The 20,435-nt window shown below is 37.2% G+C and overlaps 1 protein-coding gene across 1 annotated transcript in view; it reads left to right on the top strand.

Moving 5' to 3' along the window:
* The window catches only part of ARHGAP15 (Rho GTPase activating protein 15), a 310,817-nt gene that overhangs the window by 199,538 nt on the left and 90,844 nt on the right, over positions 1 to 20,435 (top strand). Inside the window, exon 10 of the mRNA XM_008494359.2 lies at positions 6,760 to 6,837. Coding sequence (XP_008492581.1) covers positions 6,760 to 6,837 — 78 coding nt within the window. The remainder of the gene's footprint in view (positions 1 to 6,759; positions 6,838 to 20,435) is intronic.

Here is a 20,435-nt window from a genome sequence, read left to right as displayed (position 1 = left end):
GTCCTGTTGTTCCTGGGGCTTTTAAACTGAAAACTTCTTGAATGACAAAACCAGTGCACCACAATAGAGAAGAAGGCAGAGCAAGCTTGATTCAGGCACCCAACAGCAGCCCTGCACGGCAGTGAACTGTGTACTGGTTTAAATTGCACTTCCTTTGTATTGTCAATACCTTTATATATTTGTGTTTAAGTATCTAAGTGGAAATACTACCATCAAGTGCTATGAAACACCATAAAGTATATCATCCATCATATACACTTGTTACTTCTTCTCAGTATGCAATGCTCATATTCAGTGTTGTAATTGCTTCCATTAAACAGTTTCTAGAGGGTCTCAAAAACAATAAGTTCTTAGTCAAGCTTTCCTCCTTTCATTACATCTTGAAGTTATTACTACGAGAAAAAATGAGATTCTCTTTTTATGTAGGAATGCCCCTCATCTTCTTGATATTACTGCAGTCAAACATAGAATTATTTCTTGTTAGCTAATTTCCTAAAGAGAACCACCAAACCTCATGTCAGATACCTCCTCTAGAGTAATTCCTTAGCTTGTTAAGAACTAATACAATTTCTTCTCTCCTTTCTTTCCTCCACCATCTCTGCCTTGACTAAATTCTGATGCAGTGTTGGATTTCATCTGATAGAGTAAAGAAAATCTTCAAGGAACCTTGAATTCAGGCTTGTCTGTCCAGTGTCCTGCAGCTGGGCAGTGCTGGTTATGAGTCCAGTACATACAAATCATGTGAAAAGTACCAGTGGAGAGGATAACTCTTCATTCTCTCTCTAATATGAAGAAATTAATCATATATTTTTATCTCTCAGTTTATCTGCTTTGATATGAAGCACAGTGCTTTACTAGACATCCTATTTTTTGTGCATGAAGAGGTGCAATCTCTTCCCTCTTTCTGTCTGATCCTTGTCTCTGTAACTGAGGGGATCAAGTTTATCATCTTTGCTATACACTGCCATAAGATATCATGTTCAGCTAATTAACCAAAAGAACCTTCAAGTCCTTTGTAACCCCACAGCCAGACTTCTGGATGTACCCCTTGTTTCTCTGTATAAAAACTTACTTTACCAGACTGTGACCATTTAAGTTGGCAGTTCAGACCTTCTGTAATTTTACCTGTCCTCACTGTTATTCAATCTTTCCCTGATCTTTGTGTCATCTGCTTACTTTGCCAACAGAGATTTTCCTTCTCACTGTCCACATCTCAGAGAAAGGTATTAGATGGCACTGGACTGTGAGTTCTGCCAGTTACAACCCTGTTAACTGATATCTCCCATTAATTACCACATTTTTAGTTCTGTCATTGAGCCAGTTTTTAATCATGTAATATATGCCCCGTTAATTCCATAAAATGCAAGTGCTTTAATCAAAGTGTCATGTGGTACTAAGTCAAAAGCCTCATGGAAAGCCAAACATACCATTTCAACACCGTTGCCTTTCTCAACCAGACCTGTCAAAAATCCAATCCTCTCAAAAAATGCAACAAGTTTGCTAGTCAAGGTCCTGATTTTCCTGAAACCATGCTGGTTGGGATTAATTATGTTTTGCTATGAATTACTTTTTCATAGGGTCCTGAATTAATTATTTATGTACACTGTCTGGGACTGAGGTCAGTCTAGCCAGTCTGCAAGTGCATCCCTCTTAACAGCTTTTACAATATCAGAATAACACTTCTACCACTCTTTCCAGTCTTTGTTATTTCCAAATATTTCTTTATATTTTATTCGCAAACGAGAGACAAATGTATATCCTGAGCACCAATGAGTGGAAGCTGATTTTTTTTTTTTTGTGACTGTGATTATATCATTGTTCTTCCTATTGACTTCCAGTATCATCCACTCTTTGGCCTCTTAGGTTTCTTCATCCTTGTCTGGTAGAACAATCTGGCTCACACCTCCACAGAAGATGACTAACTTCTCTGGACTAGGGATGGGACCTGTTTTCATATCAGATGTTAGCTGGGCTGTTGTTTTCAGCCTCATGAATGTGATCTTTTGATGGGAGGAGTATGAGAAGTGGAGAGTTCTGATGATCAAAAGAGAAGTTGTTTTTTTTCCAGCGGAGCAGAGCAAATCCCAGTTTCAAACCTCCAGCCCCGCTCAGGGAGCTTTAGGGCATGCCTAACCCCACCCAACACCACATCAAAAAGCAGGATAGAGATGTCAACAACATTGACAACCATGATGAGTGCAGACAGCCTTATGTTCAAAAGGATCTGGTGTTCCTTTAAAGCCCAATCTGATCAAGCTGTGTACCAAGTTTGCTGGTTCAAGTATCTTCAGCTCATACCACCTCTGTACCGTGCATTTTACATCCATATGTCCCCTGTTTGCTGTTAAAACCTCTATTTTTGTTTTTCTCTTTCTGTGGTGTAACTCATTCTTCTCATCTGATTTCCATGGTGTCAAACAAAAAGGGGTTTTTGTTGCACATCCACCTGAAACTCTGGGTACCTTTAGTAACCCTATTCAGATAGAGTATTTTTTATGAAATTATAATAGGTAAGATTTTTTTTTTTTTGCTGCTTTTCCTTATTTTCCTTCTACCAGCACACAAATATTGATCCCATTTTTTGAAAATTTATTTTGTGGCACCTTGTTTTGTGGTGTTTTGCTCAACAGAGAGATTATCTTGACATTTGTGTATTTGCCACATCCGTGCATTTCTGCTTCTTTGAATGCCTTAATGCCTCACTTTTGTGCCCTTAGTAAACTTTTAAGAAATTGCTTATATATCAGATATTTATGGTAAGATGCATATGAAAACAGGAGGAAAGAATTATAGTTTTAGGGAGAACATACCCTGATAATGACCTCTTAAATATTTGTAAAGATAGCCCTGGGCATCTGAGCCCACAAAATAGTTTATAATACAACAGCTTGATTACATAATGATACTTTAGTTTTAAAACGTATGATCTTTCTGTTTATGGGAAGGCATAATAGGCTCCTTTGAAATACAATATTTTTGCCCTGAACATAACTGATTTTAAATGAAAGGACTAACTAAAGAATGCCTTTCTTCAAGTTTGTACTTCACTTTGTTGTTGAATCCAGCATGATGGTTTCTTTTACAAAACTCCTACCAGGCCTGGGGACCACACCTATTTCAGGATACATTAATTGTAAAAGTTTCATGGGTTTCTGTGCAGGAAGTTACCTATAGCATTGAAAAATGTAAGTTTCAAATTCTAAATCTTGTTAAAAACAGGAAAATTTCTGTATATCATGACTCCTCTCCCCATACAAAGAGAATTTCCTTTTATATTATGTTTGAGGATATTGTCAAATCCAATTTGAAGATATTGTCAGATATATATTAGGCTTAGGTGGAATGCAATGTGATTTGGGCACAAGAAAGGAATTAATGAGAACATTTCCATCAAGGCAGATCATAAAGCATCAGAACTACCTCAACCAATATTGAAGTCTGATGTTTTAAAATGTATGTTTGGATAAATACAACAGAAAGCTCTCATTTTCTCCTGTGTTTTTAATGTCCTACACTACTTGGTTCCAGCTCATATTTCTCATGGACTTGACACTAACCTTCACCCATGGTTATTTCCATTTTGGTTAGAAGCAGAAGTGCAAAAATTGTTCTTAAGTAAGTGTTCTAACAGCCTCTGTGTAGTTCTGCAGAGTCAACGTAATGTTCACTATTTTTTGAGTCTCAACCAAGCTTAAGTTCAGTTGCCTTTTAACTTTCTCATCAGGGATAGTTGTATGGTTTTTAAAAATAAAAACAGTCCAAATTTTCCAGTAGTTTGACAACTAAACAGATGTTTTCTTGACTAAGTGCTTTTCCTATGTATTTTATACCATTACAAACTTTAGGGTCAAAATACTGAAGTCATCACACTTCTGGCTGTCATTTCTAATAACAGGCCTATCCTTTTTTCATGTTCCTTATTAAAACAACATCAGAGGTTAGGATACAAAGCAACTAAAATACTTACTCTCCTCTAGGGCAAAATCCAGTGTTTCTTCCCCATTCCAGAAGACAAGCAGCTCATCCTAGAGTGAAAAACAGTTGGGCTTTATTACAATGACTATTTTTCTAAAACATCCCTTACCACTATACTTAAATGCCAGCACCAGATAGGAAACTCTGCAAGGCTTTTGTTTCATCTTGTTCCCTAAGTATTTATAGCCTACCACGAAGAAACACTGACAGCAGTGCAGGGATGTTTTTATTCTTGATAGAGGTGCTCTTAAAAGTGAATTTGCTTTGAAAATTGTTCACAGAATCAGGATATTAGGCCTATAAAGATATATTTCTCTCTCTCTTTCTCTTTTGTGCCTAATTGGATTTTCCAAAATAAGCTGTTAACAATCCAGCTAAGATAATGTGGTCATGAAAAGGATGTCCAAATCCACCAATTTGCATTGGTTTGGTTTGGCTTAACTTTCAAAGTTCTTGCAGCAGAAAGTTGGTGGCACGTGAACACTATAATTGGCTTTATATTCTTGGATTTTTATTTTTATTTTTTTCTCGTTGCCATGTTTAGTTTCCAAATGAAATCCTAATCAGACCTCATTTCTGGACCGAAGTGCATTTATAACAGTAATAATGCACTTGAATACTGCAGATAATTTTTGCAAGATGCAATATCCACCATTTTAAAACACAGTTTGTAATTGTCACTTTATTTGGATAATTCATGCAGGCTCCAAATCAATGATATCAATGTGAGCCATTGCTATTTGACCCAGAGTGGCATGTACAGCCTTCACTTCCATAAATGCAAAAAAGTTAAGAATTTAATTGAGCCAGATTTCAACAAAAGTTAACATTCTGATTTGGGGTTGGTTTGTTTGTTTGTTTGTTTTATTTTTCCTCTTTACTTTCTGGTTTGGAGTTCAATTTACATGATGCAATCCTTAATCCCTTACCACAAGAGTCCCACATTCTTATGCTGGGTATTACTCTTGCTCACTCACTCTCCCCTTACTAAAACAGAATGAAACTCTTCAGATTTAGGATAGAATTGCATTACTTAAACATTTTAGTAATTTCCATTTGCTCATATGTTATATATCCAGTAGATGGATAACTTCCAAGTGTTCTTGATTACCAAATCCTTTTTGTTTTCTCTTAAATAAACTTTTTCTTTATCCCTCAGTAACCAAAGGGGATCTTCCTGAAATTAATCACCACTCCCAGTATTATGTTGCAGGACACCCACAGGTGCAGGGCAGAAAAAAGGGTCTAATAAAAGACATAGATACAGAATTATAATTCATTAAAAAAAAAATACTTAAAAAAATGTAAACTAAATAAGGATGTTCCTAGCAGGATAGACATAAAATAAAACCTGTTTTTACTAGTGAGAGAAAATAAGCAAGAGAACAAACAAAAGGCTTTATTTGGTTTCAGTCTGCATCAAAAAGAAAAATAAATCTCCTAAAATGCTTCAAGATCAATGAGGGATACCTCCAAGCTGTTGAGTCCACTGGCTATGACACTCATCTCCCAAGGCATGATGCGATTGTCTTTGAAATAGGGACTTGAACCTCAAGCTTGTTCCTATTACAACTGGGTTTCTGGGCTTCTACAATTGGTTTCACTCTTTTGTGTAGTTTCAGTTTTTCCTTTTTTTCCCACCCTGAATTAGAAAATTTTTAAAAATTACCCCTAGATACACTGTCAGGAAATATTTCCTGGAAAGTTTTGGTTTTAACAAATCCATGTTTTCCAAGAGAAAGGCTTTCTCTGAAATTGCTTGCCAAAAGCTAATTAAAACTTGTGTTCCAAGTGATGACTGGCCTTAAAAAAAAACCCCAAACCTGTTCTATGTAGATTCTCTTAGCTTCTTATGTACTTGCAAGTTTTAAACGTGAATTGACAAAGAAGAGTTTAGTGTTTTCAATTTTTAAACATGCAGATTCGTTCCTTGTTGCACAATAGTGAATTCTCCCGGGAAAGGAGAGCAGTTCCCATGTGCTTTGAAATGCTACAGCTATGCAACCAGGGCTGGGAGTGCTATTTTAAACAGTCATATCAGCAGAGCTTGCTGTAGGAGATAATATGTCACAAAAGGGAGTATGACATCTAGTTTCACCTAGAAGATAAACCTTGAGTAGATATGCAGGGAGAAACAAGACTGTCAGGTTGTCCTTGAAAAGAATGGCCTATATTAATGAAGAAATGTACTCCAGGGCATATGCTATTTGGGATATTTAATTTCATCTTCAACTTGTCAAATCTGCTATGAAGAATATAGTAGAGAAAGGGTAGTTTTGTGTAGTCTCACGCACGTCATGATTTCAGAGTGGGCATCTCGCCGCTTTATTTTCAGAAAGGTCAAACTCTCAGAAATTCACGTCTGAAAAACTCAGCCCCCAGACTGAGAAGTTTCCCCAGCACTATTAATATAACACACACACTCCCCCCCAACGTTTGAGCAGGGCTTGCCTCTCCCAAACAGCCCTTCTCTATAAGCATGAGAGGGAATCCACTCTTCCTTTCCTGTCACACTCAAATACCCCCGCAGAACTATATTCTGTTGACAGAATTACAAGATAACTATAGTTAGGTGTTTTGTACTCACTTAAGTTAATCTACCACTTTTATTTCTCATCGTTGTTTTAACCACAGAAAAGGCACTTTTGTTGTCAGGTGGATTATTTTTCAGTCGTTCATCACACTGCTCTTCCTCAGACTTGTTAGGGCACTCCTGGCTTCCCGACAGACATCCAAAGAAAAATACTTCTAGGATCTAAAATGAAATATGTGTTTCTCTTTCAGGTCTAGATGTTGATGGAATATACAGAGTTAGCGGCAATCTGGCAACAATACAGAAGTTACGATTTGTTGTCAATCAGGGTAAGTGATTCCTCCACCCTGGTAATGTTTTGTTTAGTGCTTAACTGTCTCAGATGACAGTATTTCAGAATCTGCTATACATTAGTGGCATAGAACGATGAGCTGTGTTTTGGAAAAGAGAGGAAAGGGAAGGTAGAAAAATATTGCACCGAGGAAAATGTCAGCTAGGAGAGAGGAAAAACAGCAGAGTAAGCAGTGGGAAATTGTAGTTAAACAGGAGATGAGAAGCAAGCAAACAAAGAGAAGAAAAAACAAAAGAAAAAAGAAAAAAAAAGGAGGAAATGAATACACAAAATAAAGTGTCAAAAATCAAGGCATATGTAGAACCTGAAGAGTCAAAGTGAGAGGGAGAAACAGAAACAAAAAAGATTTAAAAACAAATGAAAAGAAATATAGCAGATTGTTTGGATGTTGAAAGTTAAACAAAAACAAAAGTACAGCAGTAATAGTCAAACAATAGAAAAAGGTGCTGAAAAGATCTGAAAAGGAAATACTAAAAGTAGAGTACTGCCTCTGCCAAAGTCACAGGATGCCTTAGCACTGATTTTGAAAAGACAAAGAATCAGCTCCAGGAAATGAAAAGAGGAGAAATTAGTATTTTGTGGACTTGAGAACGAGATTTAAAACATGTACATATTTAGTGAACATGTTTCCAGAGATTCCACATATAACAAGCATATTTTCACAAGTTCAACAAAACTCTGTTCTCAGATGTGGCCTAAATTAATCAAACATTGACCAATAGATAGTATGAAAGGTAAGGAAGCTAATACTAGTAGCTAATTAAGATGAAAGACAACTACATTCACCTCTCTAAACAGTTCATGACTCTTGGCAGAAACTAACCATCCCCATGTTTAATCATTTAGCAAATATCATCAATGACAGTGAAGCTTCTGATACTACTTAATGAGATAATAACATGAAACTTCTCAGAAATCAGGAAAAATCCCAAATCTTGAATTCCATTGTAGACTTTATACACTCTTGAATTAATCAAGTGTGAATGTGAAGCTGTTGTAACATTTTCTCCTACTTTTTATTAATTCTTTTAAAAGTTACCTGGAGACTATTAGCAGAACTGCTCAAGATTGTGTATTCTATGGTTTGGGGTTTATTTTTTTTGGAGATGACAGCTATTGGCGAGCAACTTCCTCAATTAGTTCAGTACTATGCATAAACTATGACTTTTGACTCAAACATTCTCAAGAATCTGAGAGATATGCGAGATGAAAAGAATATATTCCCACCTTCAAGCTTCCTCCCTATATCTCTAGGGAATATTTCAGGGGAGAAGTAGGTGTTTTCCACCTCCTCAGTTGCTCCAGACCGGTTTTGTCTTCAGCCGAAACTGGGGGATGAACTCTGGTTTATGAGGAATCAGTATTTGTGCCAGTAAATGCAGTGAGACTGAATAAATCATCAGCCTCATGGTTTTGACTCATTTCTTGGGTTCCCTTAGATTTATAGTTGTTGAGTATTTGTGTGTTAATAATGTAGTTTGCCTTGCCTTTCAAATAACCATACACTGTATTTTGTTTGGAGGCAGAGAGGGAAAACCAGGATTTTCTGTCCTTCTTCACTGCCTAGGATCTTTGCTCAGGAAAAAAATGTGCCATAAAAGTAAAGTGTCCTGTCTATCATGTCTCATGGCATCCAAATGTTAATGTACTTGAGGTTAACTTTACTGCTCAAGTTTTCACCTAAACCAGATGGGCTGGTACTGTAAAATTAGGTAAAAGCCTAAGCTGGCTTTTCACAGCACAAAAGATCCAGGCACCTTTTTCTTCAGGTTCATACTGTGAAAAATTAATATATATATGTATATATGTAGGAGAAGTTAATGGTTCACTCAAGCCACTCTGACACTGGCTACCTGGGACACATGCAGGAAATCTGCCTGCTGAGTGACCATGGGGAGATGGGGAAAACTGGATTTATTTGACATGCTTAGGAGAGCAAAAATTGTCTCCACCTGGTGTCCCCAAGGGCCTGTTGTGCCCTATCTGTTAGATGCTGAAGAGGGAAACAGTTTCAGGCTGTTCCACGAACAAAAGTTATTTGGAAAACCAGTGAGTGCTCCCAACCTGTTCATTTAAAGCTCTGCAGTGGGATGATGTTTAATAACAGCATTGCCAGGCATCACTTTTTCACTCAGTAATTATTGTGACCTCCTAGATTTAATCCCTACACCTTTGTTTCTCTGTAGATAACAGTGGCAAATCATTATTTATAGAGATATGATTTTCCCATAGAGATTTTTTTTTATTATAGTTAAAGTTTAATTTGATTATAAATGCAAACAAGTGTTCTGAAAAAGCCTATTTACATTGCAGAGATTGACTCTGCAATCAGTTCTTATTCGGGCTAAAGACTTAATGGGCTCTTTCCTCCTGCTTGCTTTGCCATTGTGTTACACCTACATTTATAGGATATAAATAATACGTATCACATTGAAAATTAAAGATCATAGAAGAGACTCTAGGCTGGTTGCCATATCAAAGGATTTTTTATTAGAATAATCACTAATTAGAATATAGCAAGGCTTTCTTTGGCTCCCTTTCCTATACTGCTAATGTCATCTTCAGCATCAGAAATTAAATGAGAGAACTGGTGAATACGAAAGGAAAACAAACTATCAGTTGACAGCTTCATTATTAAAGAAGAAATAAGAGTGGGAAACATCTTAAGAGACCCTTGGAATTATAGATTTTTTGGGGTGAGGCTGGGTTTTCAATAAAAAAACTTAGCTTGTATCTGTTTTAAATCTCAGAATATACTTTGTGTTTCTTCCGTATTTCTTGGTGTAGACATGTCCTGAAGAAGGCTTTGACCTTGCCAACATGAGCATCAGCAGAACAAACTACCTTATTTACTTTATCCCTTTCACAGAGTTTTCTTTTTCTATAGAAGCCTATTGATATCACACCTTTTTTGCTTCTGTGCAACAGGATTATCTTTTATCTATGATTTATATTCCCATTAAGAGCTGAAAAGATCAGTTGATCATAAGAGGACCAGGCTATAACATCTCTCAGCACTTTCAAAACTCTAAGTCATCATTTTTCAAATCACTGAATCAAGGCAGTAGAAGCTGTTTGGACCAAACTGACATGAGGAAATTTGTACCTTTCTTAGTCTGCACGCACTGAAAGAATTTTGGTTTTAGAAACTTAGTTACCAGTCATGCAATGTTTCTGACTGTGAACCTATGGTTTCTATAATAACCAGAGATATTAGACAGTGATGTCCATTCCTCTTTTTCTTTCTATAGTATTGGTTAAGTCTACTAGCTGAAATGTTAAAAAAAAAACAATAACAAGAACAACATTAATTATAACAATAAATCAATAAAAATATTTTGGGCACTTGGTAATTCTTCAAGGATTTTATAAAAAAAAAAAAATATTGGAGATTTTTTCTGATTTTAAGCAAGGTCCATCAAGTTAAAGCCTGTACAGAGATCCGTAAGAACATTCCTTTATTTCACACCCGTAGCAAAAAGGATGTGGTCCTATAAATGGCTCTGTTAAGCCATTTAAAATGTGCTGGCACCTCCAAGATATGAGGATGCTACTGAAGACATCAATTGTTTTGGCCCAAAGCCCCAGGGTGGGGCTACAATTGGCTCTGGGCCCATGGGCAGGGATGGGGAACCACAGGTGTGGCTGCTCAGGGTCATTAAGGCACTAATATATAACGGTGGAGAGAAGGGGGAGAGCTCCTGAGTTGATTGGAAATGCCACCGCTGAGGCAAGAAGTTCCTGAGACAGAAAAACAGAGGAAAGGGAGGACTCTCCTTTCTTAAAGAACTTAAGATGTAAGTAAGAATGTGAATTTGTGGTGTGCTCCTTGCTTTGGTCAAAGCTGTTGTGTTGATGCACAATATGATGTAGTGGTATAAGGACCTTCTCTGTGTTACATTCTGTGACTTTCTGTCATGTTTGCATCTGCCTGTCCTACCAAACCCTCACTGCCTTCTGCTTGAAGACTACTTGGGAGAGGAGGTAGGAGCTTGCTTCTTTATTCTTTCTGTATACATCTGCTGGGTAGCTGGAAAAGCATTCCAGTTCTACAACTCAACCAAGCAATTTTATAAGTACTAAATTAACTGAAAAAAACCACCCCAAACTTGGAGTTCTAAAAGCTTCATAACATAATGATTGAAACACTAGGATTCTATCCTAATGCATATATGTTGAGGGGAAACTAACCATAGAAATACAAATTTCAGTGCTTATTGGTTCATGCAGTAAGTGTTGATTCATACATAATACAAGAGAGTCCCTAATTGTCTTGATATCTGATGCTTTGTTTGCAAAATGTTTGGTATTTGCTGTACAGATGACCTTTGCAACCCCTTATTTCATATAAAATACCTCATGTGGTAACTGCAAAACACCACGAACCACCCAAAGGTCAATTGTTGTGTTTTTATGGCTTGGTTACTGTACTTATGTACCAAAGTTGGGGGGAAATAGGAATTTGTACAGTGACTAAATGTTATGCTATTGTGGAGGAGTAAGTTTCTTATGGAACATGGAAAAGGACAGTCAAAAATAGCCAAATTGGTAACTATATTTGGGAAAATCATGAGTTGAACCTCGCCCTGACTTTACTCAGGTTAACAAAAGCCATTTTGGCAAAAAGAATGAAAATGTTTCTGTTGTTCCATCTGTAAGAATATACTGGAATATAAGTCAGCTTAATAAAAATGAAAAGTAAAATTTAAACCACAAATATGTGAACTGATTGCGAATATTTATTAACTAAATAATTTAATAATAAAGAAAATGCCTACTTGATTAATTGTTACAGAGTAAAAATTACAATAAAATTGTCTTGATCAGTGCTTTGCAGAAGCACCATTACTGTCTGTGCAGTTGTTTAACAAGGATTTAATTGGAAAGATAAGTGAATGCACATTTAAAAGTATTGTTAATTTGCTTTATAATCACCCCATCCTTCACAGTATTGACAGCACCAGGCACAAACCCCTTTCTCTCTTACAAGTATTATTTTCCATATGTGCACAATAAATTCTGAGGCAGTAATTGGAAATTTTATGGATTTCACCATACCTAGTCTTTTGAGTTTATAGGTGCCATATCCCCTGTCTAAAGGTAGCTCATAGGTGGCATTTGAAGTAAAATCATTGCCTTTTTATTACCCAATGGCAGTTTTGGAGGCTGTGGTGCAGTAGGTTTACTTTTGGGGGGGGTGAGTTGTGCTTTTGTTGTGTGGTGTTTTTTTTTCTTTCCTAAGGAATATCTAATTCCTATTTACTCTTCCATTTGAAATATCAACAAAAATCCTTATTACAACATTATTTTTGAGTTAATAAACAGCAGCCGTCAAAACCTGTAATCTTCAATATGTTTATATTCCATCTGTACTTATATTTATTGTTCTGAAACGGCTTGGATTAATCTAATTGACAAGTAAGAGCCCGGACCATATGAGCAGCTAAGGATGATACCTTTAGCCAGCAGGATTCTTCAACTGCACTGACATGTTCTTTATCAATGAACTATCAGAAAAGAGGAACAAATCTTAGGATTTTTTTTTCTTTCAATATTACTGATTACATGAGCTTGCTGGGACCATATGTCTGAGCCTCAGTTATCAGGAACGAGAGTGGTTTCCCAGCTAAGCCTGTGGAGCTGACACAAGACTGAAGCTGCCTTTGAAACAGAGATGCCAGGTCAGCACAAATGGGCTGGGTGGTTTTGAAGCAAGAATTTAGGAAAACAAAAAAACAAAACAAACCAACAAAAAAGAGATAAACAAAAAACAATGGAGGGGAGAAAAAGAAAGGAGGGATCTGGGGTTGAAAAAAGAAAGGGGGGAGGGAAGAAAAAACAAGGGGACAAAAAAAAGAGCATTTCCATTTCACAGCTTTATTTTTTTTTAATGAAAAAAGGCATCCCATAACAGAATCAAACCCAAAATACCAAAGTATTTCTGTTGACCCAGTATATCCAGTTGAAAGACAGCCAGCAGCTCTGGTTCTGCCACTAAGAAAGGCTCCATGGTCAGAGGAGAGCAGGACCTCTGTCACCTGCCAACTTCCAGAGGCGAACTGCAGACATCAATGTCCAAAAGGACCATCACAGGGTTTTTATTTAAAATTGCAGCAAGAAATAGTGATAAAAGAGGAGGAAAAAGTAAGAAGTGTAGTTCTATCTTGCAGTTACTTTCCTTTTTGTTTGTGGGTATTTAATTTCTGGTGCATTGTGAGATTTCCCATTGTATCCCTTCTCATACATTTTTAGATGTTTTAAGAGGTTATTGATTGCATTTTTCCAGCATAGAAACATGCAATTGTGTCTTGGTTGGAGTCTAACCTTAGAGCCACCCTCCAGCCCTGCAATCAAGTATGGCTCAGCCAGCAAACATCTGCCAGCATTTATTGGTGTAACTGGTCTCACTGAGAAACCAGTAAGAGTGGTCCAAGGTTCACATTGGAAATATCAGGCTCAAACTGGGTTACTTGCAAGCTGAGAACCAAAATGTCTTGAAAGCCTTGAGTCAAAAATAGGTTTTTCTTTCTTTTTCACACTTCCCAGGCAAGCACAGAAAATAAAATGGACTGAAGCAATTTTCTGAAATAATTATAAAACAGCTTGTTTCTGGGTTAAGACCTGCATATGCCAAGCTGTAGCCAAGAATTATTTTTTTTATTTTTCCACGCTTTAAAACTCTGACAACAAAATATTTTATTTGAGCCCACAGTAGTTGGTGAATCGATTTATATGTGCACATTACTGATGTGGGTTCCTCTTTTTTCTCTCTGTGTTTGAATGTTTATTTTATGGTACACAATGAGTTTTTTGGGGGGGTTGTTTTCTTTTGTTTTGTTTTTTTATTTATTTAGAGGGTGTGGTTTCCACATCTTACTCTTCTCTTTCCAGAGAGGAAGGGGTGGGAAGTACAGTACTCCAAATAGTTATTAGTAAATAAATGATGAAATGTGATGGAAATATTTTTTGCAAGCAATGCTTTGAATTGTTTTATGAGTAATGAGCATTACATAGATAGAAAAAAGGGATGAAAGAATATAAATGTTTATCCAGTATATCTTATTTTGTTCTCAGTATAAAGGAAAAAAGGTGATAAAGTCAAAATACTAAGACTTAGTTGCCCGGTCTCAAGACACTGTACAATTTCTCTTACCAATGGTCTTGTCGTGCTTTTCTTTTCACTAGTGTGATGAATAAGCTGGTAGAATGGGGCAGAAGAGGCAGTAAACTGGGTTAGTGTGGTGAGCCACAAACATACCATGGATTTTATGGCATGTATTGTATGATTGAGCATTTAAGACACGCCTTTGATTTCTTTTCTAACCACAGCACTATTTGCGTTACAATAGCTTTTTGCTTAGTAACACTTCAAGAAGTCGAAGAGCTTCTTGATAACCCCTCAAGGAGTGTTATTTAGACACTGAGAAGGACTGTAGTTTTGTATGCTGTAGCAAGGGATTGCTTTTTTTTTTTTTTAGGATGCTCATCGTTGTCATGGGTGACTTTTTGTTTGGGTTTGTTGTTCTGATAGTAAAGGCTGCAGGAAATACCATTCCACAGAGCTCCAGAATAACAAGGAAGGAAAATAATTTATAGAGGCATTTGTTAAAAGGATTAACAGGAGAACTTTCTAATGACGATTTTTAGGATGATGGAATAATCTCCAGAAGCTGGGGGCTGCCAGGCTTATTTATAAATAAACTGAGCCAAGCCTCAAAGGTATTTTGCACGGGATGATCTTGTGCTGTAAGGAGATGGATACCCGGGAGAACTAAGCAGAATCATTCCTATTTAAAGTTGATCGCACTCAATGTCTTACAAGATCATGGTGTGGCCTAATATTTGGGGTATTTTTCTCCCCTGTGGTCAGTTGCTGTAGTTCTGTGGTTTGTATGTAATACTGGCTGACAAATACAAATTTGCAATAGGGTCCATAATAGAAATGATGTTATATGTGGATGTAGGTTACATGATGTTATGCAGGGTGGCAAGGGATGAGAAGTTACCACACAGTGGATTTAGGCTTTGTCATGGTACTTGTGGTCTTCTGTATATGGAGTGCTGGGAAAACCATAAATGCTGTGGGAGATACAACTGTAGTGAGTGGCAAGTGATTTTTTTGTTGTTGAGGGAGACTTTGGAAATGCAGTTAACTGTTGAACTTTGTTGCTTCTTTTAGTGAGGAGTAAGAGTGGTTGGGGGCTAAACTGGAACCAAACTGAAAAACTTAAAAAAAACCCAAACAAAGAAACAAAAACCTGAAATGCATCTGTGATCATTGGAAACTTTTCCTTTCATGAGGAAAACTAGGTTGTTTAATTGACTGTTTTATTTGTGGAATGAGTCTTTTTTAGAAATGTATTCCTTCTAAAAATAAATTCATTTTCCTTACAAAATTTCAACATCACTTATACCATCATTTTTAATGGATTTAGAATGGAATATTCCTTGTCTCCCCCCCTCTCTTTAAGTATTATTGTGTAATTCACTGGAATTCTTTTGCATGAGCAAATTATCACGGGCCTGGAAAGCATCTTTCCTTAGCAGATTCTTTGGACATTTTGGGTTTGATTCAGTTACCTAACAACTGGTATGTAGAGCCACTTGAGGATGCTGAATACTAAAGTGACCTTCATGAGGCTGGTGGGTCTAGCAGAGGAGGTACAGGAGAGCAATGCCCTTGGAGACTGTGTGCTAGAGGTGAGATCTTAAAGCATTTAAGAATCATTAGATGCCTAAATATAGGCAAATATTTTTTTTTTCCTTACATCATTGGCTTCTTACCTCTCAAAAAACACCCAACACATTTTTGTGTATAAAAAAATATTGCAAATATATTTGGTGGGAAAAACAAGATTTAAAAAAAAAAAAAAAGGAGCTTTTAAGAAGTAGTGATATAGAAAAGTGTTATATCCACTGTCCGGAACAAACACTTACTGCATACATAAATATAAAGAGACATTCCTTTTTCCTTCTTTTGCAAATCTTAATTTGCACTTTAGACTTATCATTGTAGGGATTATTAAACATATTAATTTAAACACTTAGAGAGGTAGTTACACTGTATTTTAATTTCCAAGTTAGGCATGGTACCAGAGTCTTAGAAGTGAGAACGTAGTGTAGCTCTCACTTGAGTTTTCAGCTCTCCTCTGAATGTTAACACTGTTCAGTCTGTAGCCTGCCTCTTGTCAGTAAAAGTAAAAGGGATTGTTCAGATCTCATGATCAAAGGTCCCGTTTTCCCAACCCTACTGTAACAATCTGAGCCTAATCAAAATCTCTCGTGGACCAACACTTCAGGGTGAGTTCTGATGATGGTGCCTTTTGAAATCAACCTATGAAACTGTTCTCATTTCAATGCATTCTCTTCTTCCTATAATTACTATTGTTACTTCATAAAGCACAACTATGGGAAAAATTTGAAATAATTAGGATGAGGAGAACTGAATATGGTGGAACAAATATTTTATATTTTCCCCTCTTATTTACAAGCAGTGTCTAAGATGGATCCAAATAATTCATAATCCTTTTCTGTGTCCCTACACCATTTTTTTGGCTCAGTCATGAGTTGCATGGTTGGGCTGACATTGGGACATAGGCAGGACATATTTTGGGGTGACAGTAGCCTGGAGCTAGGCTTTGCAGAGCCTGAGCATGGTGTACCTCACCCCTTACAAGCTGAGTAAAGACCATAACAAGAGGCATCTTTAACTTGAAATACTTTTTAAAATTATATTTCTAAACTTTAATCATGCTTTTAAATCCTGTGAACTGAAAGACCAAATAGAATGTTAGAAGGTGAAAAAAAAAATCTCTTGAAAGTGGAAAAGATAGAGTGCTATTGCTGGGTGTTACTCATTCTAGTGTACAAAAGAGAGAGAGGTGTTTGGTTTTTGATTTGTTTTTTTTTTCCCAGCATAATCAGATAATTAAAAAGCAAACAGGGATTTTGAAACACATTTCCATCAACCAACATTATGTGCTTATGATACAGAATTGAGAATGACTTAATTAAGTACATAGGAGCAGTGAAGAGAAGATGGATGGGAGGAGAAAGAGATTACTTGCTCTCAGTGAAACTTTCTTTAGCTGCCTTTCTAGAAACAAGGCACCCATGAAGAAAGAAAAGGGAAATATAAGAGAAAAATGACTGGAAGATTCTATCACTTCAGCTTTAAAAGCTATTTCTTACTGTAGCAAAAGTTAGCTGCTTGCTCAGTGTTTTGTTCAAGGATGATGTGGCCATCAGCTGAGGGGACAGGATAACTGGTTTTGAAGTCAGCAGTAGCCAGTGCTCAGCAAAACTTTACCCTGTAACATCTGAATAACTTCAGGCAAAGCTTTGTGATGCCTTTCCTGGGATCTGTATGGGTGGGACTGGAGGGCATTGATCCTGTCTAGAAAAAAGGGTGCAGCTGGGAGGGCAAACTGGAGATGTGAAACTACATGTGGACTTCTGGGCTAAAGAGTGATGACAGAGACACCCTAAAGAGCTGAAAGAGCAATACTGAGGTTTGTGGTCTCATCAGCTGCCCTGCTGAATTTGGGAAAAGCAGCTTATTTTTGTTTTTTCCATGTTTAATGCTTTGCACAAATGAAGATGCTAAAGCAACTTAGAGATACGTATTTTTGAATCAGAGCCACATGATAAAGCATTCAAACATAATGCAAATAATTGCAAACTGATGTATCCAGCAGTTTTTGGGTTTTGTTTTTTTTTTTTTTTAAATGAATAAATAATTTAGCTTTACACATGGGCAATCCTTGCTAAAAATTGCAAATCAGAACTCTTCTGTTTGAACGTATTTTATTTTGTTAATGGATGCACTAATATGAAAGGCATCTAATTGTATAATGTATTATTAGTCATTTTCTTTGGCATCCTATTAACTTTAAATAATTCTAATATTTAACATTTTATAACATGCACAACAAAGTTCTATCTCCAGCAGAGGAAAAAACATGCATTAATAATAAATCTTTCATAACTTTCTACTGTGTATGTTGTGATACATATTTGAGCAGAAACATTGAAAACTGAAGCATAAAATAACAAAGCCTGTTGGATGGCATTTTAAAACTATGCATTGTAATATACTGTGGCCCTGCAAAGGCAAGAGCTAGAATATAATTCAGTACAATTAACTTATTTTAAAATTGAGTCCCATATAAATTGTGATAGCATATAACTAAGTGCACCTACTAAATGTCTTTTCAGTGATAGCTGAACTGGAGTGTATAAAATGGTGATTAATGGCTACTAATGGAAGTGGTCTCCACCACAAGTTGTGAGCACTGTGGTTGTGGCTGAGCATAATAACCACACACAGAAAGACTGATAATCTCCACTAAAATCCCCAAGTTTTCCTCGGTTAGCAAGAAGATGACGGATCACATTAGGAATTTACTCCTTATGGCTTTTTCCTTTTTTTTGTTGTTGGTTTTTTGGGGGTTTTGGTGGGGTTTTTTTGGGTTTTGGTGGGGAGCTTTTTGGATTTTTTTTGGTTTTTTTATTTCAGTAGGTCAGATCTTGTTCCCATGTGTTGTGGAAGTATTATAGGAATGAGCAATGTCTAAGCTGCTTAACAAATGCATGCTTTCCCCACACCAATCTGTTTTCTGGGGACAGCCAGGCTAGTGCTATACAGCATCCTCTCGGTTGGGTGCTATTAATGTTAATAAAATGCACTTAGCACTTAACATCTTCAGATCTCAAAAGAGCTTGCAAAGCAGCATCATTATCTTTACATTACGAGTGCAGAAAATGAAGGATAGGGAGAGTAAAAAATTTGCCCAAGTTTCCATGGTAAATCAGTGACAGAGCCAGGAGCAGAGCCAAAATCTGTTGATTTATCATCAGTCTCCTATGTACTGCTCCATGCCATTTCACCAAACTCCATTTGCCAAGTCTCTGCTGTGTACAGAGAGTGCAGATAAGGCTGCAGTCACCTTCTGAAACATGGGTTTGGGGCTCAGTCTAACACAAAACCAAACGAGACCTTCAAATGCGGGTCCCCCCCGTGATGTATTTCCAAGTGCAGGGCCACCCGTGCAATGGCTGTGGTGCAAAGAGCTGGGGACAAAGAGCTCTGAATTCCTCTGTGGTGCAGCTAGAGAGTAAAGAAACAGTCCTTGAGGAGCTGCAAGTATGTTTTCCATGGGGATGGGGTCCTGGTTTTCATTCCTATGGTGGTAGGGCTGCATCACCACACATTGTGTTTTGCATGACTAAGCCTGGTAGAGCTGTGTGTTTGCAGTGAGTGTTTTCCAGTCACTTTTGAAAATGACTACATCAAGATAAAATATGAGCAGATATGGGGCTTGTGCTAACATCTCTGTGAGATACCAAAATATTACTAGCTATATTTGGTAGGTAGGAAAATGAGGAGCTGAGTAACATGCCTAAGGAAGCTTGTGATGATTCAGGAATACAAATCAAATCTCTTTATTTCAAATCATTTGCCCTAGCCCCAGGGTCATCCTCTTTTCAACTTCCTTATGAGGCACAATGCAGACCAAAAGCTGTAAAGAATCTGCTGCCTTCCTTCTACAGTGGGTCACAGGAGCAAGCCAAGGGATGGCTTTGGTCAATGTGCTCAGCCCTTGTAGATGGGCATCCTTCCTTATAGGAGTGAAACATCCTCAGATTCCCCTTCATATTTTATACCTCTGTTTGGAGTAATTGTACCAGTTGTAATGATACTGTTGGTGATTGATATCTTCGGTGTGTTTCCATGTGTGTGCCTGTGTTTCAAGAGACTGCCCTTGAAGAGCAGAGGTATGCAGCAAGCAGGGCAACAAGGAATCATTTGGTTTAGACCAAGGGAAAAATGTAATAATTTGCCACCCTCTGATTTCCTTTCTGAGATTCCTGCAGGGCCATGTCCTGCCTACTGAGAAGCTCTGACTCAGCTGGAGTCCTCCAGTTCTCAGATTAAACATAATCCAAGGCACAGAGTTAACAACAAAAGGGTATTTCCCCTCTACCAAAGCCTCCATGTGTTCCTTGCATTGCTCAGACCTCCCCATGGTACAGGCAGCATCTCTCTTTAGAGCTGGTTCTTCCTTCTGGTCACTTTTATCCACCTCTGGTCCCATCTCAGTCAAGTCTGAATTTACCTAAGTGCTTCCTGCAGTTCATCTACTACACAATTCACAGTTCTACTACAGTGTTGCAATTCAGGCATCTGCCTACTTTCATCCTACTACTGGAATAAGCATTTGGGTTTTGTCAGCTGAAGACTGGGCCATGTAATGCCATGATTTAGTATAAATACAAAGGGATGGATGTTTGTTCTCTAACAGAATTTCTGGCTGCAGTCTTGGTGAATAGGTGTGTGTGTCTGAACTCAGCTCAGCTATTCAGAGCTCCACAGATGTGTGCATTTATAAGCATGGAGCTTGCTAGGTTGTTTTGTGGGGGTTTGTTGGGTTTTTTGTTTGATTTTCTGTTGGTTTTTTCCTTTTTTTTTTTTTTTTTTTTTTTTTTTGTTTTGTTTTTGTTTTGTTTTTTTGTTTTTCTCCCCACCTTACCTCTAAATAGGCCCTAAAAAAATCTGAACTTTTCTTTCCCTTG

This window comes from Calypte anna, chromosome 7 (genome assembly GCF_003957555.1).
Source record: "Calypte anna isolate BGI_N300 chromosome 7, bCalAnn1_v1.p, whole genome shotgun sequence".
Lineage (NCBI taxonomy): Eukaryota > Metazoa > Chordata > Aves > Apodiformes > Trochilidae > Calypte > Calypte anna.
The sequence above is the reverse complement of the archived record's forward strand: the minus strand, read 5'-3'. Positions and strand labels throughout refer to the sequence as shown.